A 22,739-nucleotide genomic window follows, 5' to 3' on the forward strand; every position below is an offset into this window, starting at 1 on the left:
TATTTATCGTGGATTCAGTCTTGACTTGGCCTCAACACTGACTGAAGGTCCTTAAAGTGATGGATGAAACACTTAATCAACTAACGTGTCAAATGATCTAACAACTGAGCTTTCTCCATCCACAAATAAAAACGGAACGATATGGCAAAAGACTGGGAAATTGAATTGGCATTGTTTGTCAAACTATTACTTCCAGACTCTAAAATAAACTTTAATTCGTGACGTAAAACTTCACTAAAGTGGTCCTGACAGCCAAATGTTACACTGAAACTAATTTTAGAGAAAAAGAGAACAATTGTGGATTTTGGCTTGCTATAAAAACATGAGCAATGTATCATTTAGTTCCCATCAGCACCTGCATTATATTATTAGTCATCTTCAGTTAGTGGATCCAACATTAGCCAAGCGAAGGAGACATCTGAGCATCTCAGCTGTTTACTCAATGAGCATAATTACCATTGGCTACTCACACGAGGCCTGCTAACTGATGTGATAAGTACCTTTATTCTTTCATCTTCCTTTAGTTCCCTTTTTAATTGCTTGGACTCTCTTAGAAACCTAGCTGTGCCTTCTAATAAAGAAGAAAGCAGGCCCAGCTGTGAAATCCTGATTGTTGTGTTGGAGCTGGAGCTGGTAGTAAAGCAGGCCTCCAGTTATTGTTGTGTATGTGTGCATATATCTGTGTGTGTGTGTAGGGGTGGGGGCAGCGAGGCATGCCTTTTGAACAGCAGGTGGTAATTGAAACAAAACAAGGGCTGATTAGGGAAGCGTCTGGCAACTCATGATCCAAACAGCGAGCCGCCGAGGAGCCCAAACACAAGAGCCCTGGAATAAAGTGGTCATCATCTAATTAACAGAACACGTTTTAATTACCGAGTAAACCAAGCAGTGCGCTGTGTCAATTTAACTGATGTGGTAAGTGCCAGTTTACAATATCAGAAACAGACAAATAATTGGAATCTAATTACAAGCAGGTCTATTGCACACCGGGGCCTGCAGCCCATCTTAATAAACACATTTTTACATCAAACCATGAATAACAAACACTGCAGGACGGCTAATTGCCTCACTGCCATGTTGGGAGTTTGCCAGCCTCGACTATTTGACTGAGGCTCTTGTGTGAATGGATGAGGCTGTGCCATACTTCAATTAGAATAAAGTGAACAGCGGCCATTCGTGTTTGTTTTTGCAATCACACAGAGCTAAATAACATAACTGCTGATCTGTGTGAAGAGCACGACAAGAAGAAGAGAAGAGAGCATCACTCAAACGGGTTAAATAGCAATATTTGTGATTGATGAGGAAAATTAACAGTGTGCTGTAATAGGGTCAGTTAACACTTACCTCATTAGATATAGAATATTAGATCGTTTTGGTTTTGTCTGTCCAGGTTTTTAAGATATCTCACTTCAGTGTCTTCAAGGTGGATGGAAGATTTGCATTAAGGTGCCTCTGGAAGCCCATGTCTGTCAGTAACAGAAAATAAATGTGTGAAAGTATTGTAAGCCAGAGTATAAAATAGTCGTAGGGGGTCTTGTTGTGCCGTTACACAGAGGTATAGTGATGTTTACTCACTAATGTCTAGTTGTCTCCAGTCAGTGCAATACATGTAGCTTTGCCATTTCCTCCGTTTTCTTTGTCTTTTTACTGCCATGCATTCATGTTATCTGAAATGGAATTACAAGACAACACTGGATAATGTGATTGATAAACGTACATTTCTTTAATGGGTTAACGTTGACAGATTAATCACAAGCGTTAACGTTGACATCCCTAGAAAAAACACAACATCCCAGCGTTAGCCCACATTTATCTGTACTGCTAAGTCTTATATTGGCTACTTAGCTTACTTCGTCTTCTTCATCAGCCAGCATCCTTGGTATCTGTTGTTCACTGAGTTGATTCTCGCTAAGTAGCCAATATAAGGCTTAGTCATCTTGCCAAATAGTGAGCCTGTGTTGATGTATGCAAACTATGTTAGAACTGGTTTATAAATGGTTCTTAATGATTAATAAAGTGTTTACAACCTAATTCATAACCTAATTATAAACCCTTTATGAATCCTTTATTAGGGTAGTCTTATTGTAAAGTGGTACCAAAAAAACGTGTACTAAGTCTTTCAGTTTGCCAACGCTAGCTTACTATACTACTGTTGTTAGCATGTTAGCTAAATGATTAAGCCGTTTGCATTTTTTTCTCTGCTGTAGTCAGGCTAACATTAATTTGCTAACAAGATCAGCACAGGTAACCAACAGCGTTAAAATGAATAGGTTAATTAGCCTGCCTATTCAACTAAATAGGTTTGTTACAGAGAGCTAACGTTACGTTAGCCTGTTAGCTGTAACGCAAATAGTAACTTTCATCCTCCCTAATAAGGGATAAGCAATTTAAAGTACCGGTAGTTTTTACTGGCATGGCTAACCAAACTGGCTAACTACTGCTATTGTTTTATAACAGAAACAACAAGTATATATTTAAAAAATATATATACGTGCAGTCAAAATAGCAACTTATTTGACTCATTTTAAAACAGAAATTAAACAATTTGCGTTACATAAAGACGAATCTGAAAATAGCTATAGCTAACAAGCTAACGTAGTTAACATACCGTTAGCCTGTTTATCTGTAGTTAAACCCGCTTGTCAACTATGATAGGTGATATACGTAACTTCTAATGTTACAGAGAACTAACATAACTTTATCTACTAGTAACTTTTTGTCGTTTTATTTGATGTTGTTATATTTTAAATGGCTGGTCAAATAAAAAGGAAAATGCTAACGCTACAGTTCTTTCTGGTTGCGGTTCCATTATTTTTTGTAAAATGTGTGAATACGTTTGTTGAATTTTCTTGTACTGCTTGTCTTTTTGCACGTGTCTTTATTTGCAGTGCACTGAGCACTCAGGGCCACCTCAGTAGATGGGTTATAAAGAATTACAGTACACTAATATAACAAGTTTTGTAAAAGTGTTACTGTGTTGTCCGTGCTGTGCAAGGAGACTGAGATTGATGTGTGCAGGGCCAGTATTGGCTGATCATGTCACTACACAGCCACTGTTCCCATAATATTTCATCCACCTTTATGGTCTATAATTATATCATATGTTAATTCCTCTCTGTAAGTTACTGTGCGATTAATTTATGTGAATGCTTCTGCTCTGAATGACTTTTAAACACAAACAGCTTCCATTACTGCGTGTTCCCTGCACAGTTTATGTTATCGGATCCAGTTTGTGATCAGTGTCACGACAACAACACTGATATACAGGAGTCCTGAGCGTCAGGTGAAATACCGCCTGCGGAAAGATTGCTTGTGATTTTATATCGTTTCCATTAAATCTTGTCTTTCAAAGGCCTTAATTAATAATACACTTGACATTTATGTTTTCCAGCAATAAGCTAAGCAAGAAACGATTTATGTCACCTAAAGCTTTTTAACAAATCAATGCAACTATTTGTAATTGCTTGTTTCACAAGATTAAAAGTGCTTAGACTTGATCTCTGTCTCCTGTTTAGTGGCCAACATGACCTGTGCCTCCGTCATAAAAACACAACTCCTGGTCATCAGCATTAGCTCCCGTCACCAAATCCATATCGCTATTATTTCTGGAATTTTAATGCTGGTACAATTTATAGCTTATCAAATGCAGTTACCTAAATTGCTGTTAGGAAAAGACAGTTTAACTGTCGCTTTTTAATTACGATATAATTTAATGTTGAGGCTGAGATGAGAGTCCTGCTGCAGATGACAAACAGGAGTCTGTGTGAAGCCCTTCTGCAGGACAAAATGATGAGAAAGAGATTTAACTTGTGCTCTGTTAATACTAACATGATCATTTATCTTGTATTATGATTTTGTGTGCGTCAGAAATGTTAACTTTTGATGCATTGGTTGACATTGCATTAGATGGTAGCTCAGCACAAAGCTGTTTAGCATTGTAGAAAAAGCTAAATCTTCTATATGTATGGAAGAGGATTAAGGACACATGCAAAGAGCTGTTGTGCAGAATGCAGAATTAGGAACCCATCTTAAATTAAATACATTCACTTTTAGTCTGATTTGCTCATGTACGGAAGAGTATTAGGGACATATGTGAAAAACATGTTTCTATTTCCAATTTCATCCTCAACGGTCATCAGACAATCTTAAGACCTATACGTATGACAAAACATACCAAAATCTACAAAACAAAAATAAACTGACACAAAAATAAAAGCAGCAGCAGTCACAACCTTGTGGGGTAACCAAATGTGATAACTTCGACTGTTATATTTTACCCCCATAGTTATAGAACACTACTTTCATGTATAATGCTGTTGAGGACCAGTAACTAACAAACTCAAAAAGCAATTCTTAAAGTGATAATCTCCCATATTCTGACAAAAAAGGCAGAACTCAGATAAATTTGAACCTGTAACCCTCGATCGTAAATGTGCAAACAAAACTCAAATGTAATGCATTCAATTTAAGATGACTTCCTAATTCTGCACAGCCGTTGAAAAACAATCAATACTTCCACACACACTCCGATACAAAGAGAGACACTTGCAGCCGAGGATCTGAACAACCAGCATTTTATTGCATGTTTAGAATGCTCACGTCAGTCATCGCCACTGACTACAACAGAGTGGTCTGCATCAGACAGACGAGGAATGATGAGGAGGTTACAGACTGATGGAAAGTGATGAGCAATAATATTTCTCTATAAAAAAAAGAAAGAAAATAAAATAAACTACAGAGTACATCTTCAAAGGAAAAACAGAAAGTAAGAGATAGAAAAGCTGCTGCGGGATGAGAGCACCGTGACAGCTCCTGCCCCCCCCCCCCCCTTCATCCTCCCTCCCCCTCTTTCTGGAGAGAGTGTGTGAGAGAGGGGGACGATGACAGCGGGCTGGATGGTTGGTGAAGGATGAAACAATGGCGTTTTTTTTTTTTTTGCCAGCGTGTGATGTCGGGGATCTGATGCCACACGGCCGCAGTTTGCAGGGCGTCTGACCTTTGACCTGTCCGCTGTGCTTGGTTTGACTCATTTACAATGACCCTTTGAGATAAAAATATAAATATCTTGATGCCGAACAAAATACCTACATGACATGGATGAGAAGGACACATCTTTGATGCGTGCGTGAAATGAACGAAACAAAAAAGCATTTAACAATATTCTTTACATCTTGGCACTGCATATTTTTTTTTTACTTTTTCCTATTCATTTCATATAAAATATCATTAGATTGTTACACCCTTATATTATTACTGACCACTTAAAACATATTTCCCCCCCCCTCCCCCTTCTCTGTGACCCTGGGATTAGTCATGCAAGATATCTCCGTCTCGTAGAGGAAATATACCTGTGTGCCCTTTTTCTCAGAGCGGTAATCTCTAACATACAGCCACAGAAGGCAGTGGTTGGACCATCAAAAGGAAGTATCAAAAAACAGCTTTAACACAAAGAGGGAAAAATCTGTACAAAATGCTTAGGTCAATGATAACAGAGAAAAGTCTGTTTTTTCTATATTACAGTTTTAAAATCCAAAATGGGGGATAATCTCCCCCCCGGCCTGCCCAGATGTCTGCATGGATGATTCTTTTTTTTTTCTTTTCTTTTTTTTTTTAAAGCAAGGATTACTAAGTAAAATACATTTGCAGCACAGTTTTGCTATTCCAATACATACAGCAGTTTTTTTTCTCATAGCTATTTCATAGTTAATACAAAGCAGTCGCGATAAAGCAATAACACAAATCTTTTGATCTTAAAAAAAAAAGAAAAAAGACAGAGACTTTACCGACATGTATGTACAACCGAATATTGGAACGCCCTTAAAACAACCCATCATTACAGCGGAGGACAGTGACAGGAGGATGAACAAAAGGCCTGAGGTTTGGATTGGTTTGGCAAAAAATGATAATGAAAAAAGGATGAAACCTTTGATAAACAAACTCTAATTTCATTTTTTTTGTAGTTTTCTCTCTACAGTATCAGACTACACATGCAAGACATACAACTAAGTGCAACTGAGTGAAATGTTTATTTATTTCCCCTCATTTAATTGAATCATTCCCTATAGGTTTGAACTGAGGTATGCGTACAAATGTTTTTTTTCTCATGCTGTTATCTTTAGTAACGTCAAGCTATGCATGCTGAGAATCTACCAGCGCTTCTTCTCCTTTTTCGATCCCAAACACGCAGCCAGATGAACGGGGCGGTTGGGGGGGGGGGGGGGGGGCGGTTTGTGGATGAGCTCGGCTGTTCTCACGGTCCGAGCTGAAACTGACCCGTCCCACAGCTGCCTGGATATTAAATACTTCTGGAAACCACAGATTGCCCTTTTTTTTGTTTTTTACTTAATAAGCGGTGAAATAATAACAATAAAAACTGCCATAAAGTACCTTGTACCCAGCTTATTAGTTGACAGGAGTGTTTTTTTTTTTTAATATAAAAAAAGTAATAAGAAACTGAACACAATCATAGCCAAAAAGATGCTTAAAACCCCCCGAAAAAGTGGCTTACAATCATTTCAAAGGATACAAAATGAAGAAAAGAGAATCATAGCATGGTCCAGTTGAAGTATCTGTTTCACATTGTTCCCTAGCAAAGCTTTTTCCATTTACCGGTTTATTTTTCCTCGTCGATTTTACCCTTTATGTTCAAATCTCCTCACCGAAACGCTCCCTTTTTCCTCTTACTGGCCCCAAAAAGACTAACGTTTTCCTAATTTGGTCATCGCCCCGCTCCGTTTTGGTCACTGCAAACATTACTGCAGCCGTCCCTCTTCTTCACACCCCTTTGGTTTTTAATAATAAATGAATGAAACACCAGTTTGAAGAGCATCCCCCCCCCCCCCTCATTGATTCTTTCTAGAGGAGAGATATTTGGCCTTATCTGATATTGCATGGAACACACAACATTGACTTTGTAGTTTATCTTTGGTAGTCACAGAACAAGATATTAAACACATCAACAGAAAGAAAAAATAAGCCAAAGAAAAATTATAATAATAAATAAAAAGTGGTTGATTGCAGTCTTGAAATTCATGGTCTAGTAGAGATCTACCTAAGCTGAAATCGCTGCATCACAATGAGGAATTGATTCAATGCTGCGGATTACAACTATTTTTGGGTGACATTGAACATCAGAGTATCCACATTTAAAATAAATGGCATGTACTGTATGTTTGGGCCCTTTACGATAGCTGTCAAAATGCTGGAATGTGCGACGTTTGGGTCTTATTGCAAGTCTTGGAAATTCTACATTTGATAAAAAATGAATATTTCATCCTCACTGAAACTGGTCATGCGCGGGATACAAATAAAACTACAGGGAATGCACGTTTATCATCAAGCACTGAATGGAATTACAGCGTCTGAAGACACGTCTGATTAACAATGGCAGGTTGTGTTCAGGAATCACAATTAGTTGGTCTAAATCATTATCTCTCCGGCGCACACCTGACATTTCCATCCTGCTTTGTATAAAAAAAAAGAAAAACTAGTAAGTGATCAGAAATGGTGTTGCGGCTCGACACGCTCTGCCGTGAGGGGCTGTTTTAAAGTGTAATTCCATAAGGATAAATCATAACCTGCATGATTTCTCTGTCATTCATTCGCATCTTAAATTAAACTTCATTGATGCGTGGAGAGAGCCTTCATTACGAGTAGTGCATTGCCAATGGACTTCATGAGCAGGTGGGGGGAGGGGCGGGCTACACATCAGAGTTTTCTTTCCCCTTTTTCTTTTTTTTGAAGATTCGTGGAATAAATGACAGAAAAACACTACTCGGTACGTGACATTCGGCTTCATGTGTGTGTATTTAAAGAAGAGAAAAAATCACAAACATTCATCATCAAGTGCTGACCACACACAATCTCCACAGCATGGGCATGAGGTCTGATCAGTTTAAAGAAAAAGGAACATTGAAAATGGAAAAAGACACATCATGTTGATATTTTAGAACATCTTACCCCTCCCCGACAATAAAAACAACAAAAACACCCGAATAAAAACCCACCCGATGGAATCAAAGCGATGAGAAGTGTTGAAGGCAGTGACAATGAACACAAGTCGTTTACACACACACGGTGTAAATTAAACGTCAGTCACTCTCTCTCTCTGTGAGTCTGTGGTCAGATGTGTGAGAGAGGGAGAGAGAAAAGGGGGGAGACGACCCCCTCTTGCAGTCCGCTGAGTGCAGTCCGTCCTGGCTGCGTGGCGAATAAAGGTCTCTGACCCTGAACGCATCGCCCCCGTACCAAAGGAGTCCATCCCACACAGGAGTAGAAATGAAGTTTCACTTTTTAAGCTTTACTTAAATCAGAAGTAGAAAGAAATCAGGAAAGAAAAGTGTGTGTGTTTTGTAATGGCACTAAAAAAGTGAACTGGGAGACATTTGAGCGCTGAGACTGCAGTTCAGTGTTTGTTATCTGCCGAGCGTTTTTTTCTGTCTCCCAGATTACCCAGACTGCCTCTGAGGCCCCGGGGAGGATGGAGGGTCGGGGGGGTGGTGGGAGGTGGGGCCCCTGCTAGCCTTACAGCATGTCGTCGTGGCCCTGGTCGTCGTCGTAGTCTCTATGGTGATCGAAATCCGGACTGTGATTGGCGGTCGTTACCAGGGAGAGGGGCCCTTCGTGGTCTTCGGGGTCCAGTGGTTCCTCCTTAATGTGATGCCTGCAGGAGGAAGAGCAGAGAGAAGATATGGCTCCAATTCTTTTTTTTTTTTAATAACCCTTCAAAACGACAGAGACCTGATTCTGTTTATAGAGGAGGAAACAGGGGAACAAAAACAAACGTCTGGCTTCACTGAGAGCCTCGCTGGTGCTCGTGATAATTTTCTTTTGAGGTAGTCCCATCCCGGTAAAAAGCTGCTGGCTTTTTTTTTTTTTGTGGCAAGCGACAACAGGGTATTCACTTAGAATTGATAAATGAGGGAGATTAACAGCGTGAGTGGAGCGCAGGAGAGAATGGAGTCGGCCGTTGTCAGCCTCCTGGTGGCGGAGGATCAGCGGCGCGCTGTGTGTTCCCCTTCCTGCTCGTTAACATGCACAACCTGCGAGGCGGGTCTCCAGAGGACGACCCCGCGCCGGCTTCTATCATTAATCAACTTCAAGCAAACACAGCGACCAGACACCGGCGCTCTAAACTCCAGAATTAATGCATATTTTCAAGCGAGTGTCAATACGCGGGAAGAAAAGCGCTGGCAGGAGAGGCGCATTCGGCACAACACGGCGATAAGAAACAGAGCCCTTATGAGAATAATAACGCTGTCACTTGTAAACAAGGCAAAAACATGAGCCCCCCCCCCCCCCCCAGCCCTTTTACAGCTCACAGCCTGGGCAAAAGAGCCACTAAAGAGATGAGATCTGCCAAATTTCTCATTACATGAAACAGAGCAGGAGGGGGGAGAGGAGGCCTGGCAGTGGCAGAAAGCAGGAAAAAAACACGTTATGAAAAGCTGCAGGGGACGTGGCGCTCTAACCCGCGAGAGGTGGAGGTAGAGAGGTGCCAGGAGGAGAGGTGGAGGTAGAGAGGTGCCAGGAGGAGAGGTGGAGGTAGAGAGGTGCCAGGAGGAGAGGTGGAGGTAGAGAGGTGTCAGGATGAGGCACCGCGCTCATTTACTACCCCAACAAGGGACAGCGTTCTTCATCACCGGAGCCTAGCATTTGATTTGTTCACACCGGGACGCCTTGTGGGATTTGCAACCTTTTTTTGTCGTATGCTAACGAGCTAACTGACATGTTTTAATTTGAGTTTTTTATTTTAAAAGAAGGGGGGGGAAAGTAAAGTCAGCTTTTGTAAAAAATCGAAATAAATCCACAAGTAACCCTACGAAGGGGCCTAGTATTCGATTTATCCAAACCGGGTAGGCATGTGTCATTTACAACGATTGTGTTGTATGCTAATGAGCTAACTGACATATATTTGTGTTAAAAAAAAAACAGGTTGAAAAGGTAAAGTTAGCTTTTCTATCAAATTCACTCCACAAGTGCTTCAGGTCTGCCTCTGTGGCTGCTGGGAACTTGTTTTATTGTATATATAATGCCATTGAAACCTAACCCTAACCCTAACACCGGAGCCTAGCATTTGATTCATCCACACTGCTACGTCTTGTGTCATTTACAACGATTGTGTCGTATGCTAACGAGCTAACTGACATACATTTGTGTGAATTATAAAGAGGTTGGGGGGGAAAGTAAAGTCAGCTTTTCTATCAGTTTCACATCAAAGTAACTCCACAAGTGCCTCAGGTCTGCCTGTGGCTGCGGGGCACACATGAAATTGTTATTATTATGCTATTGAACTGCATGCTGATTCCACACTTTGCTCATAATTAGCTTTCTGTGGATGCACGCTTCTCGTCTGAAGTGCTCTGGTTTCTGTTGGCGTTAAGAAGCTGCGTCCTTTCAGGCGGCTTGCACACACGTGGAAAACACATGTTGGGACACGGTGAGCAGCGGGCTGGACGTGTGTTTGGAAGTGTGTGAGCCAGGGCATCATTTTGCTCATGAGTTATGGTGCTACTGTGTGCAAGTACTCAGATCCTTTACTCAAGTATAAGTACTGTGTAAATACTCTACTACAACTTAAAGTCTTGCATTCAGACCTAAGTTAAATTGCATAACAATAAAGCATTGTCAGGTTTTTACTATTTTAATGCAGCTTTTTACATCTGTATGGTTGCTCTCATTTAATCTCCTCTTACACTGTTGGGTTGTTTATTCTATAGCAAGGCATCATCATCAGTACTAAATGCACAGTACTAGTACCTCAAGTTTTAGCTTACAGTAAGTACAGAACTTCACAGTCAATGTATTACATTCCACCACTGACTCTATATAACATCTAAAGCGGGTATGTTTTAGTAATAAGAGAATAAAGTTCTTAAAAAGCTAAATAAAACAGGTTTAACTCATTTTGTGCTTGCATTAAGCTTATATACATAATTATGGATGTGTGTGTGAGCTGCCTGAAGACAGCACGGAGGGGCAGAGGGAGGAGCGTGGTGCCTTCAGGGCCCACACACCCATCCTGTCTCTGCTTTCCTGCTCCACAGCCACGCTCCCAGCTATGTTCTCAGTGATCAGGGATGGCACTTCCCTCCATTTGGCCAGGAGCTCATTACTGCACCTTTTTTTGTTTTCAGGCACAATTTCCCCTAAAGCTCAGACGTTTCAGGAGGCCATCCCCGAGCCGGTGGTCTGCCCCCACATCTGGAAACGATGCGGCGTGCGCTGTGTTATTTTAGGCTTCAAACAACTTAGCAGACACTCCTATACAACAAGTGAACGGGGAGCTGCGGTTTCCACGCCGACCGCAACTTTCCTACACGAGAATCTTGGACGATGTCCTCCAGACTAATTACGCTTTTGTGTTGTTGTTCTGTTTCGGCGTCTCCGAGGCGTTTATGATTGTGTCGGAGCCGGCAGCTCTGTCACTCTGCGCTCTGGCATTTTGTAAATATTTTAACAAATTGGAATCATGGCCGGACTCAGACTGACACATAAAGGAGAGTTCATAAACTCGCTGTTTAAATAACAAAGGGGCTTTTCTTCCTTTCCTTTCAAACATGGAATCAAATCATCAACAGGAATGTCTTGTCAGTGAATGATAAAACAAATAGAGCTGCAGCTTATCTGCCTATGATTTTCTTGATTAATCATTTGGGTTAAATATAGTAGAAATATCCATTCTAGTTTCTTTACATGTCTTTTTTGTGAGTCCGAAACCCAAATATATTCGCTTGAATATGGGACAAAATACAGAAAAGCAAGAAATATCCATATTTGAGCGATTGGAAATGGCATTTCCTGACATTTTAGAAAGAAAAAGGACTTTAACGATGAACAGATTAGCAAAAAAAGCTTCCAATTACTTTTCTGGTGATCGTCTAAAAAACATTGAAGACATATTGGAATTGTGTTGGGCCTGAAACAGACGGCAGGACACATAAAGGAGAGTTCATAAACCCATTGTTAAAATAACACAGGGGCTTTTCTTCCTTTCCTAAAAGGTGGAGTTTCCTCTTTCAGCGGGGCGGCCGGCTGCAGCTCTGGCCGTGACCCCACACACACACACAACCCCACACACACACACACACACAACCCCCCACACTGCTCCAATATCATCCCTCCTCACTTTATGTATTGTCCTCGTAGCTCCCCTCTTATCTCATGCCATGTGTTAAGTCACTCCAGAGTATTATTTAGTCAGCGAGCATCTGAAACTGTAGATATAAGGGGGGGGGGGGGCGCCACTCACATAGCTGGCAGGGGCGAGCGTCCCGGGCTGCTGTCGCTGCCGTTGCTGTTTCCATGGTCCATCGCCCCGTTCATCTCCTCGCGGAAGGCGTGCGCCAGCGAGTGGAGGGTGGGACTCCCAATGGAAGCAGTAGTGTATAGAGGTATGTTGTTCTCTGCCATTGAAGCCTGAAAAGCAAAGCCCGGGGCATCAGAATGTGAAGCGGAAGAGGCTTGTCAGCACTTTCTCAGCCGCCCATCACTCCTTTCACACCAGCACACCCCCTTAAAAAACAGAGGAGATTTTTTTCTCCTTCTTAATGTTTTGAGTTCTGAGTGAGGCACAGTGGTGGTATGTACATTATATACCTCACTGCATATGTTTATATCTCATTATTTATACCTAAACGTATGTAATACAGCTTTTAGCTCTACTTCTGGTGAGGTGATAAACTGCATGTTTCGGTCTCAGGACTCTTTTTAATGACAATTAAGTTGATGTTAGTATTTCATTTACAAATTCCATGTACTTGTACCTTCATATTCTGAAGTGAAATCTGCTGATATCACTTACACAAGTTTATTTGAGTACGTTTATAATTGTAGGACAATGAGGTTCATTGTTAGCAAATGTTATTTTATATAATCTGTGTTAAATCAGGGAGAAACTCATACTGTACATGTATAATATATATGATGATCTTATAGTATGTAATGGGTTGCTGTAGACAAAAAACTAACCCTAACCCTAATCTAGAAATGTTAACCCGTAAAATGCAATATTTACATTAATGCAGCATAGATAATAATCCAAAAACATCATATATAACAGTAAAAACCAGAAAATATGTATTCCAACTGATACACACTTTTACTTAAGTTTCTGTACAGAGTAACTACAGTAAAGGATCTGAGTTCTCTGAGCAGCTGAGGATGAGGTCAGTGCTGTGTTTACCTGGAAGGCAGCAGAGAGGGTGGGACCGTAGCCCAGGCTGGTCTGAATGTTCTTCACTAAGTTGGGACTTCTGCAGAGAGAAAAATCCAATTACAACCACAGACTCGTGTCTCACCTAGCATGCATTCCTCTGCTACGGTATCTTATTTCATAAGAGGAAATCAATGCACTTTGTATAAGTACTAAATACATTTACTGGTGTAGTAATGTGGCTTTTAAGATGTTCAATCACTTGACAATACCACACAACTGTCTTTGAGAAAATGGAATTGATGGAGGCAAAGCATGATACATGAACACACAAAAAAAGCATGATGGCAACACTGAGAGGAGGGGGGGGGGGGGGGCATGCAAGCGGGGGCGGGGCCTCTGGAGTTTGGCAGGCGGAGGTGCTTACTGTACGTCAAAGTTCTCGTCAGCGGCGTGTTTCCGAGGCCGGCCTCTCTGAATGTGGCGGCCGCGCTTAAACTCCCCATCATCAACGGTCCAAAAAGACCCACACTCATCCTCTACTCTCACAAAGCACTTATGCAGGGAAAGGTTGGTGCGCACGGCACCCTGGGAAAGCAAACCAGCAGCAGGAAGGGAGGCGAGGAGGGGAGGGTGGGGGGGGGGGGGCGGCCAGATGCAGATGCAGTGATTGATGAGACAGACAGATAGACAAGACACAGGAAAGGGGAGAGGGTCAAAATGAAAGCCATTGTGGGTTATGAGGCATCACCATGGGGGGGCCAAAGCAAGCGAACGTTACGGCACACAGACGACATGAGATGGAGCGTTTCCATAGAGACAGACGCTAGGTGGAGGCTGGAGGACCACAACCTACCCACTGATCTTTTGAGGCCGTCTCTTTTGGAACTCTAGTTCGTCGACTGTCCACACAGCCCCTTTTACGTTTTCTACTCGCACAAAACACTTGTGAAGACTAAGATTATGCCGGACTGCGTTCTGCAGTTGGTGTCAAACAGGAAGACAGGAGAGAGAAACAGAGGTTGCTATCAGTACAGGAAACTGCATGGGAGGAGAAATATCAGAGAGGACATATTTTCTGGATGAAACCTGAAGGAACACAATAAATACACCACAGTGTTATTGGCAGGAAACGGCCCTGAAGTTTCAAATGACTTAAACAACATAATATTTATCAGTATCCATGGCGATAGAGTTAATGACATCATTCTTTCTTAAGTGCCCCTCTCTGATCAGAGAGATAGAGAAACTCAACACTTTATTTAGAGGATTTTCACCGACTAGAAAAAAGGTTCTGGTCATTTCCCCTTTGCAATGTGAGTGTGTGTGTGTGTGTGTGTGTGTGTGTGTGTGTGTGTGTGTGTGTGTGTGTGTGTGTGTGTGTGTGTGTGTGTGTGAACGGAGTGTGAGAGAGCTGTGGAATCCAGTGGCTGTAACACACAATGTGCCCCTATGGAAGGACTGTCAGCGAGTGTGAGAGCAGGCTGCTGCTGGTGGTGTTGGTGTGTGCGTGTGTGCGTCTGTGTGTGTGTGTGTGTGTGTGTGTGTGTGTGTGTGTGTTAGCTTTCGAAGAGCTTTATCACTGACTGTTTAACATGGGCACTACACTCCAAAGAAAAGTGGACCTTAATTAAATGTATTTTGTAAACAGTTAAGATGTAATTGTTTATTAATGTATTAGGTGGAACCTGTTAACAAAATACTTTTAAATTAAGTTTTTTTTAAACGTTTTTTTCTTTCGAGTGTAGTATTCACCTTGTATTAAGAATATGCCAGTATTTACAATTTGATATGTGTGATCAGCATATTCTGTTTTCATATTTCAAATCTATTATTATTCAGAATGCCACGTTGGTGTAATACTATTTAGACATGTGGGATGTTATTACATTATTCAGGTTTCAAGACAAGGCTTTGCACGGCGTAGTTTGAATATACCTCAGAACACACAGCCTGTTTACAGCCAGTTCTGTGCTTTGTGTACAAACCACCGAGAGATGCACGACCAAAAGTAAATCCTGCATTTCTGTTATTAAGGAGGAGCACACTTACTTTCAAGACTTTCATATCAACATGTGTTTGGATGTGTGCACATATTGCAACACAAACTTTCTCAAGAGGGGTGTTTGAAGGAGGGATGAGGGAGGCTGTGTTCCCAAAGTCAAACAAATAGGACACAAGTGGAAATACTTAGCAATAATTCCTGTTCTGAAAGCGGCACGGACTAAACAGGAATTTTTGACTGGCCATGAAAACAAATGAGAGAGAAAGATTAGAGTCTCTTTATGGAATATAGACAACAAATCTGACTTCTGCCACTGACTTACTCATTTAAATCCACTCAGTCCTGGTATTTGTTAAGTTGTTGTTTTGTTTTTGTTGTGTGTGTGTGTGTGTGTGTGTGTGTGTGTGTGTGTGTGTGTGTGTGTGTGTGTGTGGCCTGGCAGAAAACAGAGTGTTCCTTCTGAAGTGTGTGTGAGAGGCTCAGCCAGGAGTCACTGGCAGAGCGCTGCTGTGTTAAACTAATGCCACCCACCACCAGAACATCCCAACATATTACAGGGAGACTCCTTTTCTCCCCTCCATCCCCCTCTTTCTCTCTATTTTCCCCTCTTTTCTTTTCACAAGAATGCACATATTCCTGCTCTTTGGTTTTTCCATGTGGTTACCTTTGTTAGTTTAAAGGGTGGTTCATTTGGACAGAATAAAGTGGAGCATTGTAATGGCTTCTGGTAAAGGTTGGTTTATAAAGACATTAGGGCGCTGGATATCATTTCATTCTCCACAACACGAACACAATGTCTCCTTCTCTCGGTCTGTCTGGTGTAAGGAAGTCGGGAGGAAAAGTCAAATTACCTTCCACGTCGCCGCGTTGCGTCTAAAATATGCAAACATTCGCGTGAACCAGTTGTAGACTTCGTTTAGTGTTAGCTGCTTTTCTGGAGATTCGAGGATTGCCTGGATGAGGGAACAGCGACAGAAACAAACATTTAGCATCTTGCTCCCGTCACAAAGTGATCAATAATTCAGGTTTGTGTGTGTTCTCTTGAGGAAAACAGACAAACAGAAAGGAAACAGGCTGTGGAAAAGTGCTAAGAAGTCTCATGCACAGTCAATAACTGCAGACATGAATATATTGTTCCTTTGTGGGTAAATGAAGGGCAAGTGGAAAACATTTCTCAGGCAGATTACAGGGCAGCAATTATGGCTCAGATTAATTCCTGAGATCCCAGATTACTGCGGCCCGGCGATAATTGACTGGCCATCTTAAAACAGGTTCATCCCTACTGTTGTGTGAAATGAATTTGGTAATAATCTCAGAAATGCTTAATCAAATGCAATTGTCATATATGGCTGTTTTTTTTCTTTCTTTCTTGAAATGCTCTCATTTGAAGATGGTTAATCTGCCCCTCTGTCTAAATTGCATTTTAACAAGGAGAGAAATAAATCCAACAAATGTAGTTTTTTTTGAATAGCTGTGTTTCTAAGCGGGGTGGAGGATGTTAAGAATACAACACTTTAAAAAGAAAGCACAAGCTCACCTGTCTTATTAGCGAAGCGTACGTGAACGGCGGTCGAACCTCTGCATTCATGTAAAACTCTTTGTTCTGACTGAGATCTGCACACAGGGAAGGAAGCATGGAATACAATGAGCAAGTGTCAACAGGAATGTCCCATCAGTGGATGATAATGCACATATTAGCATGATCACATGTGTCTATGTGTGTATACTCTAGGGCTGCAACTCATCTGCCTATCATTTTCCTGAATAATCATTTGGTCCAAAATAGTGAAAAACATCCATCCCAGCTGCCTTAAAGGTCTTAAAAACGGAAGGCATTGTAGGAGGACACGTCTCATCATTTGTTGATTTCAAGGTGGACCTGTGCTGATGACGTCTCTGACATCCTAATTGAATATTTCTATTAACACTCACATTTTTATTATCCATTATTGTGATCATTTTCATCCTTTGGTCTTTAACAAATAATGAAAACAGCAATAAAATGTCCCTCCTAGTGTCTCGAAGTCCACGGTGACTTCTTTATATGTCATGTTTTGTTAGTCCAAAACACAGATATATTCACTTTAATATGATATGAAATAGAGTAAAGAAGGAAGTATACATTTAAGAGAAGCTAAAAACAGCATTACCTGAAATGTTTGCATAAAAATGGACTTGAACTATTAATACATTAGCTAAAATGGATGTATGGTTGCAGCTTTAATTTACAGATACAATATCTATATGTGTCAGAATGAGAATCAGAATACCTTTCTTAGTTCCACAGAGGGGACATGTACATTGTTACAGCAGAAACAAGCTTAACCTAAGAAGCATGCATTAAAAAGTATTAAAGATTAAAAAAAATGATAATAAAAAAAGTGTGTGCACTGTACCTGGAGAGATGGGCATGTTGTATTTGTCTGAGTAGCGCCGCCGCATGGGGCCCACGCTGTGGAGGCTGTTGGCGGTGATGACGGAGTGGGTCTGGGACAGCGGCGTGAGGGGGGCCGTGGGGGTGGTGGGGGTCTGGGGCAGGCTGAGGGGGGGCGAGGCTGAGTGGGCCGACTTGGACAGTGTGACGTTGGACACCAAGTTGAGCTGGAAGATGGAAAACAAACGCAGACAGGAGTTAGACCTCTCGTGAGCTCCGACGCCTCATTGGCTGAGCAGATCTCCTCTGTTATCGCAGTGATAATCCCTGAACGTTTGGGACACTACCCTGCAGCCTCCGATATTCTTCCCGCTCTGCTCTCTGATTCCCAGCTTCACCTGAACTTCACCTGAACTTTTGAAAGAACATCCATAACATTCATCCGTTTGCAACTTATATATATCAATATTTCAATTACTTGTATATAGACTATTCTGCACAATTTCTATTTTATTGCACTTATTATCTGTTTTACTGTGTTTCACTGTTGTGACCTAAGATGTTCATTGTCATAACTACACTGTAGCTATGTACATATGACAATAAAAGCCTTGAATCCTTGAATGTGTCCCTCTTGTCCTGTTTTTGGGGTCCGCGGCTTGGTGACCACCGGTGAAGGTTTGGAGCAGAGAAGACGTAACGGCTGTGAGAAATGATTCTCACCTCCCTACCTACCGCTGAGCCGCCCCGCTAATAAGGCAGCCAGAGGAGGAAGCCAATCTGGGCTAATTACGAGCTGGGATTGTATTGTGAGGACTCTAATTAGGAGCTGCTTATGGAGGTGATCTGATGATTAACTGCTGTCTCTAAATGACCTCCATCACCGGGCCGTGGAGAAGACGATGGACAGAGAATATTTGGTTTACCCACGGAGGCCTGTGTGTGTTTTGAATAAAGGAGAAGGCGGGACTTAAGTAATAATGGCTACAAGGTAAACTAATTATGTCTCCGTAAGGTACAGCATGGCTTCCAGCAGCTGCCTCCACACACTGCAGTCAAGTCAAGTGGAAAATTCAAGCCTGACCCCCCCCCCCCCCCCTGCTATTAATTGGCAGGAAACCTAATGACACATATACATATTCCCGCAAAATTGTTCTAATTGCTAATTTGCCGAAGGAGGCCAGCATCCAAATGACACATGACTTCAGACTGTGAGGAAGAGGAAGAGGATGCAGAGTGTTGGGAGGGCACGACTCATCTCTGACGTCATGTGTTGATTACGAGTCTGATTGGTGCTCATGACGTCTATGACGACCTTATTAATATTCCTATTAGCACTCATTAGCAACAGGTATATTTAACATAAGAAATAGCAGATCTCAGGCTGAAGGGATGTCATTTTTCCCCTTATATTTGATAAATGTAACAATTATTCTCATGAACGATTATTGTGCCAATGATTTTCTAGAATTATATATTAATATTTGATTGTATAATATATATATTATATCATTTTAAAAGTAATTTTTATAGTACAATTAATGAAAAATGTCCATCCAAGTTTCTCAAAGATCAGCTTTAAATGTCATGATTTGTCAGCCAAACCTTCAATATATTCAATTTATTCTGATATAAAATCAAAAAAATGAACTTGTAATGGCTAAAAACGGCATTTTCTGACAGTTTTGCATAAAATATCTATAAAAAAATCTATACAACTTTTTACGTCACATGAAATACACCTTAATGAACAATGAAGTTGCAACTGCTCCAACTATAATGAGTGAATTGTGTTTTCTCAAATCCCTCTTTAACAGACATGTGTCCAGCTCCTCACAATGTCTATTTACGTTTCGCAGGCTGAACTGCAGCTTTCTGGCAGAGTCTGCCCAAATCATTTGGATTACTGCTGGGACGCACAGATGCAGGGCTCCATCCTCAGCAACAGTAGCAGGAGACGTGTTATTCTAAATCACGGACTAAATAAATCACACTTGGGCTCGCGTGTTTCTGACACAATGCTATCAATAGAACGGGGCTTTGCGGTGTTGACTTCTCTTCCTGTGGATTAGCGGGCTTTGTTTCATGTTTCATCCATATTCCCTGGCCATAAACACAGAGAGGCTTCAACAATAGGCCAGACAGGCTGGTAATAGCCTCGCCTTTGTTTGCCTCGCCATTTGGGCTCACTCCAGTGCGTGGACAAAATGAGACTTCAGACTGAAATTAATTAAATGGTAATTGGTGATCTAATTATACTGGCTTTGACTCGGCAAGCTGCTAAAGAAAATAAACAAAAAGTCCCTCCTTAATTATGTATGGCGTAAAAGGTCAGATTTCTGACAAGAATGCTTAGTGACACCGAGTGCAGACCCACCCACACACACACACAGGCAAATACAAACACACACACAGGAACACGCAATGCTAATGTGGCACATTTTGTTTTGATCTTCCCCCGCTTCCTCGTCCACCTCAGAAGAATAAAAATGAATCCCATTCATTTGTCGGCGTGCATGCACAGTATCACTTTGTTTGTCTTTAATTATGAGTACATGTAAACCAGCTACTCTGCTATGACAGTTGGCTACTTACACACGGCTTTATTAAACGCAGAAACGGCAGGACAGCAGCAATTACTGGAAGAACACAATTGTTTCTTCAGAGCTGCTTCCTTCAGAGGACATTTTTATTCAAAGCAGGCGTTCTCTTTTTCTTTGGTGGCCACCTCTGCTCCTGCAATCTCACTAAAACCTCACGGAGGCCCTGACCTGTGAGAGTCCACTGCTCAGCCAGACATATCTATCATAGCATTTCAGGGGCAGCTCGCAGCAGGCAAAAGGGGAGTCTATTTATTTGAATACAAACCCCAGCTTGCCCCCTTGAGAGTGAGAACGCTGGGGGGGAGGAGAGGGAGTGAACTCAAGATGCTATCTGCCGCTCCGGCCCACTTTTCATATACAAATGTCCCCCCGTGTCAGAGCCCCTCGTTCTGCACTCTAATCTACAGCATCAGCGTGTGTGACACAGCTTTCACAGGCAGCCTTTTGTCGTCCCCATCCCCTCTCTGACTGTAAATAAAGGACTCAGACTCCTCCTGTGCATCTGTGTGTGTGGTTTGAGATTCACACCCTGCAGTATAATGATCACTGTCATGCAGACTAACTGATAGCGGTGCTGAGGCCCCCTTCTTCTTAAACATGACAAAATAGCGCAGACACTTACATGCCATATGTTAAGCCCTCGCCCCTATAGGATGGGGATTAGTCAGCAGGCTTTATGGCGTGGCGTATATTAAGAGTGATAAGCATGATGTGAGCAATGTGACAAGGAGAGAATAAATGGATCTGCTTGTACGTTTATTCAGAGTATGTGGTTCACTTGCAGGGAATGTAGGGGTAACACCAACAGGGCTACACATTATATTATGTTGTTGATTCATCTGCAGATTATTTTCTCTGTTTCCTAATCGTTTGGTCTATAAAATGTCAGATAAAATGTTTAAATGGTCTTTTTTTGTCAGTTAAAAACCAAAGATATTGACTTTAACGTGATATTAAACCAATCTAAAGCAACACATGTCAATACTTGAGGGGCTGGAACAGCATTTTCTACTATTTTGCATGACGTTAACAATTCATTAATTATCAAAACAGTTCATAATTAGTCATTTGTTGTCTGTAAGTAGTTAAATTGACTTATTTAAGTAAAACATTTTGTGTTATCATCTCATCCTGCAAGATACATGTTTTTACACTTAGTTCACTCAACCAGCATTTTAGATAAAAGATTATGAGAAAAACAACGAGACGCATAAAAACACACATTAGGTTAATATTACATATATTTTAAACAATGCTAATGGTGTTGTTTTTTTTTACTGTATATGAGTATTCAATTGTTTTTAGAGGAGTATCATTTGTAATTGAATTTTTGTTGAAATAAGATAGGTATAATAATATAATAAATGTTCCTGTCATTTGATGTTATCAAGCTGGAAATGTACTTTAATGTTGACAAAGTGCTCAAAAATAAAGAGCATATTTTGTGTATTTATTAGATATAGCGTGTGATATGACTGTATTTCCGTCTCCCCTCACTCCGCCTCTCTGAAGCTGTTACAGCAGCTCCAGTTCATCACAGCCTCCAAATTGAATCTCGAATGTCAGCAGATGTGCTCCGAAACAATATTTACTGCCTCCCTCAAGAGAACAGCTGTTTTTATTTAGCAGATAAATAAGAAGATGGAGGAAGGGATTAATGAATACATGTGTGCCAATTAAGACAAACAAAAGGATGGAGGAGGGAGGGGGGGGGGGGAGACAGATAGAGGAGGAATGACAGGGCTCACCGGCTGTGGGGTGTTTTTGGGCTCCGTGGACTTGACGTGAAGGTGCGTCATCATCGCTTGCAGACGCTCTTTGTCTTTCGCTAGCTGTAATGAGGACAGACAGCACATTACATTTTTTATATATATAGACATGTATTTATTAGGATAAACCCCTTGAGATGCACCATCTCGTTTTCAAGGGGGTCCCGACAAAAGCAACGTCTTACACACATACATGAACAAAATGACAGAAAGCAAAGCATAAGAAACAAGGACAAACCAGTCTGTTAAGTAAAAATCATGAATACAATCATTACAATTTGATAGACAGTCGTGTCTAATAGGTCAGTTTCATCAATAACAATGAATTGAACAAAAATAAGATACACAAATCTATATTAATTACAAATATAAATCCACTTTAAAAAGACTGGAAGCTACAAACACACCGTCCTTTACAGTGAGCAACATGGTCCAGTTGTATTTAAAGTACTTTTGGAAGCCACAATTCAAGGTTAAAAAGCATCCGAGGTCTCACTGCCATGCCCTATCTACCTGTCTGAAACTGTCTTAGCTGCCAGCTTACATTATGGTGAGGGGCTGCATGCAGAGGAAGTGTGTGTCTGATAAAGCTCCATCTCCATCCCTCTGGATGAAACACCACCGGGGCGGAAAAACAGCACGGTGGTGCGGAGTAACGTCAGAGAGACTCTCACTGTTAACATGCAGAACTCTTTAACACTCATTAACAGTCCATTTTTATTTCATGATGTGGTTTGAATGTGAACATGGCTGCTAAAATGTGGAATACATTAAACGTGATTCTAGCTGTATTTGCTCGACAAAAGATAATTAATAAAAATACACTTTAATGGGA

The 22,739-nt window shown here is 41.3% G+C and overlaps 1 protein-coding gene across 9 annotated transcripts in view; it reads right to left on the reverse strand.

The window, feature by feature from the left end:
• Positions 1-4,557: 4,557 nt before the first annotated feature.
• The window catches only part of foxp1b (forkhead box P1b), a 194,721-nt gene continuing 176,539 nt past the window's right edge, over positions 4,558-22,739 (reverse strand). For all 9 annotated transcript variants that reach the window (XM_034121645.1, XM_034121642.1, XM_034121647.1 and 6 more), the window contains 8 exons: positions 21,884-21,967; positions 17,555-17,759; positions 16,696-16,772; positions 16,010-16,111; positions 14,010-14,131; positions 13,184-13,253; positions 12,251-12,417; positions 4,558-8,662 (listed from right to left, as the gene is read on the reverse strand). In XM_034121645.1, coding sequence (XP_033977536.1) covers positions 8,524-8,662; positions 12,251-12,417; positions 13,184-13,253; positions 14,010-14,131; positions 16,010-16,111; positions 16,696-16,772; positions 17,555-17,759; positions 21,884-21,967 — 966 coding nt within the window. In that variant the 3' untranslated portion in view covers positions 4,558-8,523. The remainder of the gene's footprint in view (positions 8,663-12,250; positions 12,418-13,183; positions 13,254-14,009; positions 14,132-16,009; positions 16,112-16,695; positions 16,773-17,554; positions 17,760-21,883; positions 21,968-22,739) is intronic.

This window comes from Trematomus bernacchii, unplaced genomic scaffold (assembly GCF_902827165.1).
Source record: "Trematomus bernacchii unplaced genomic scaffold, fTreBer1.1, whole genome shotgun sequence".
Taxonomy (NCBI): domain Eukaryota; kingdom Metazoa; phylum Chordata; class Actinopteri; order Perciformes; family Nototheniidae; genus Trematomus; species Trematomus bernacchii.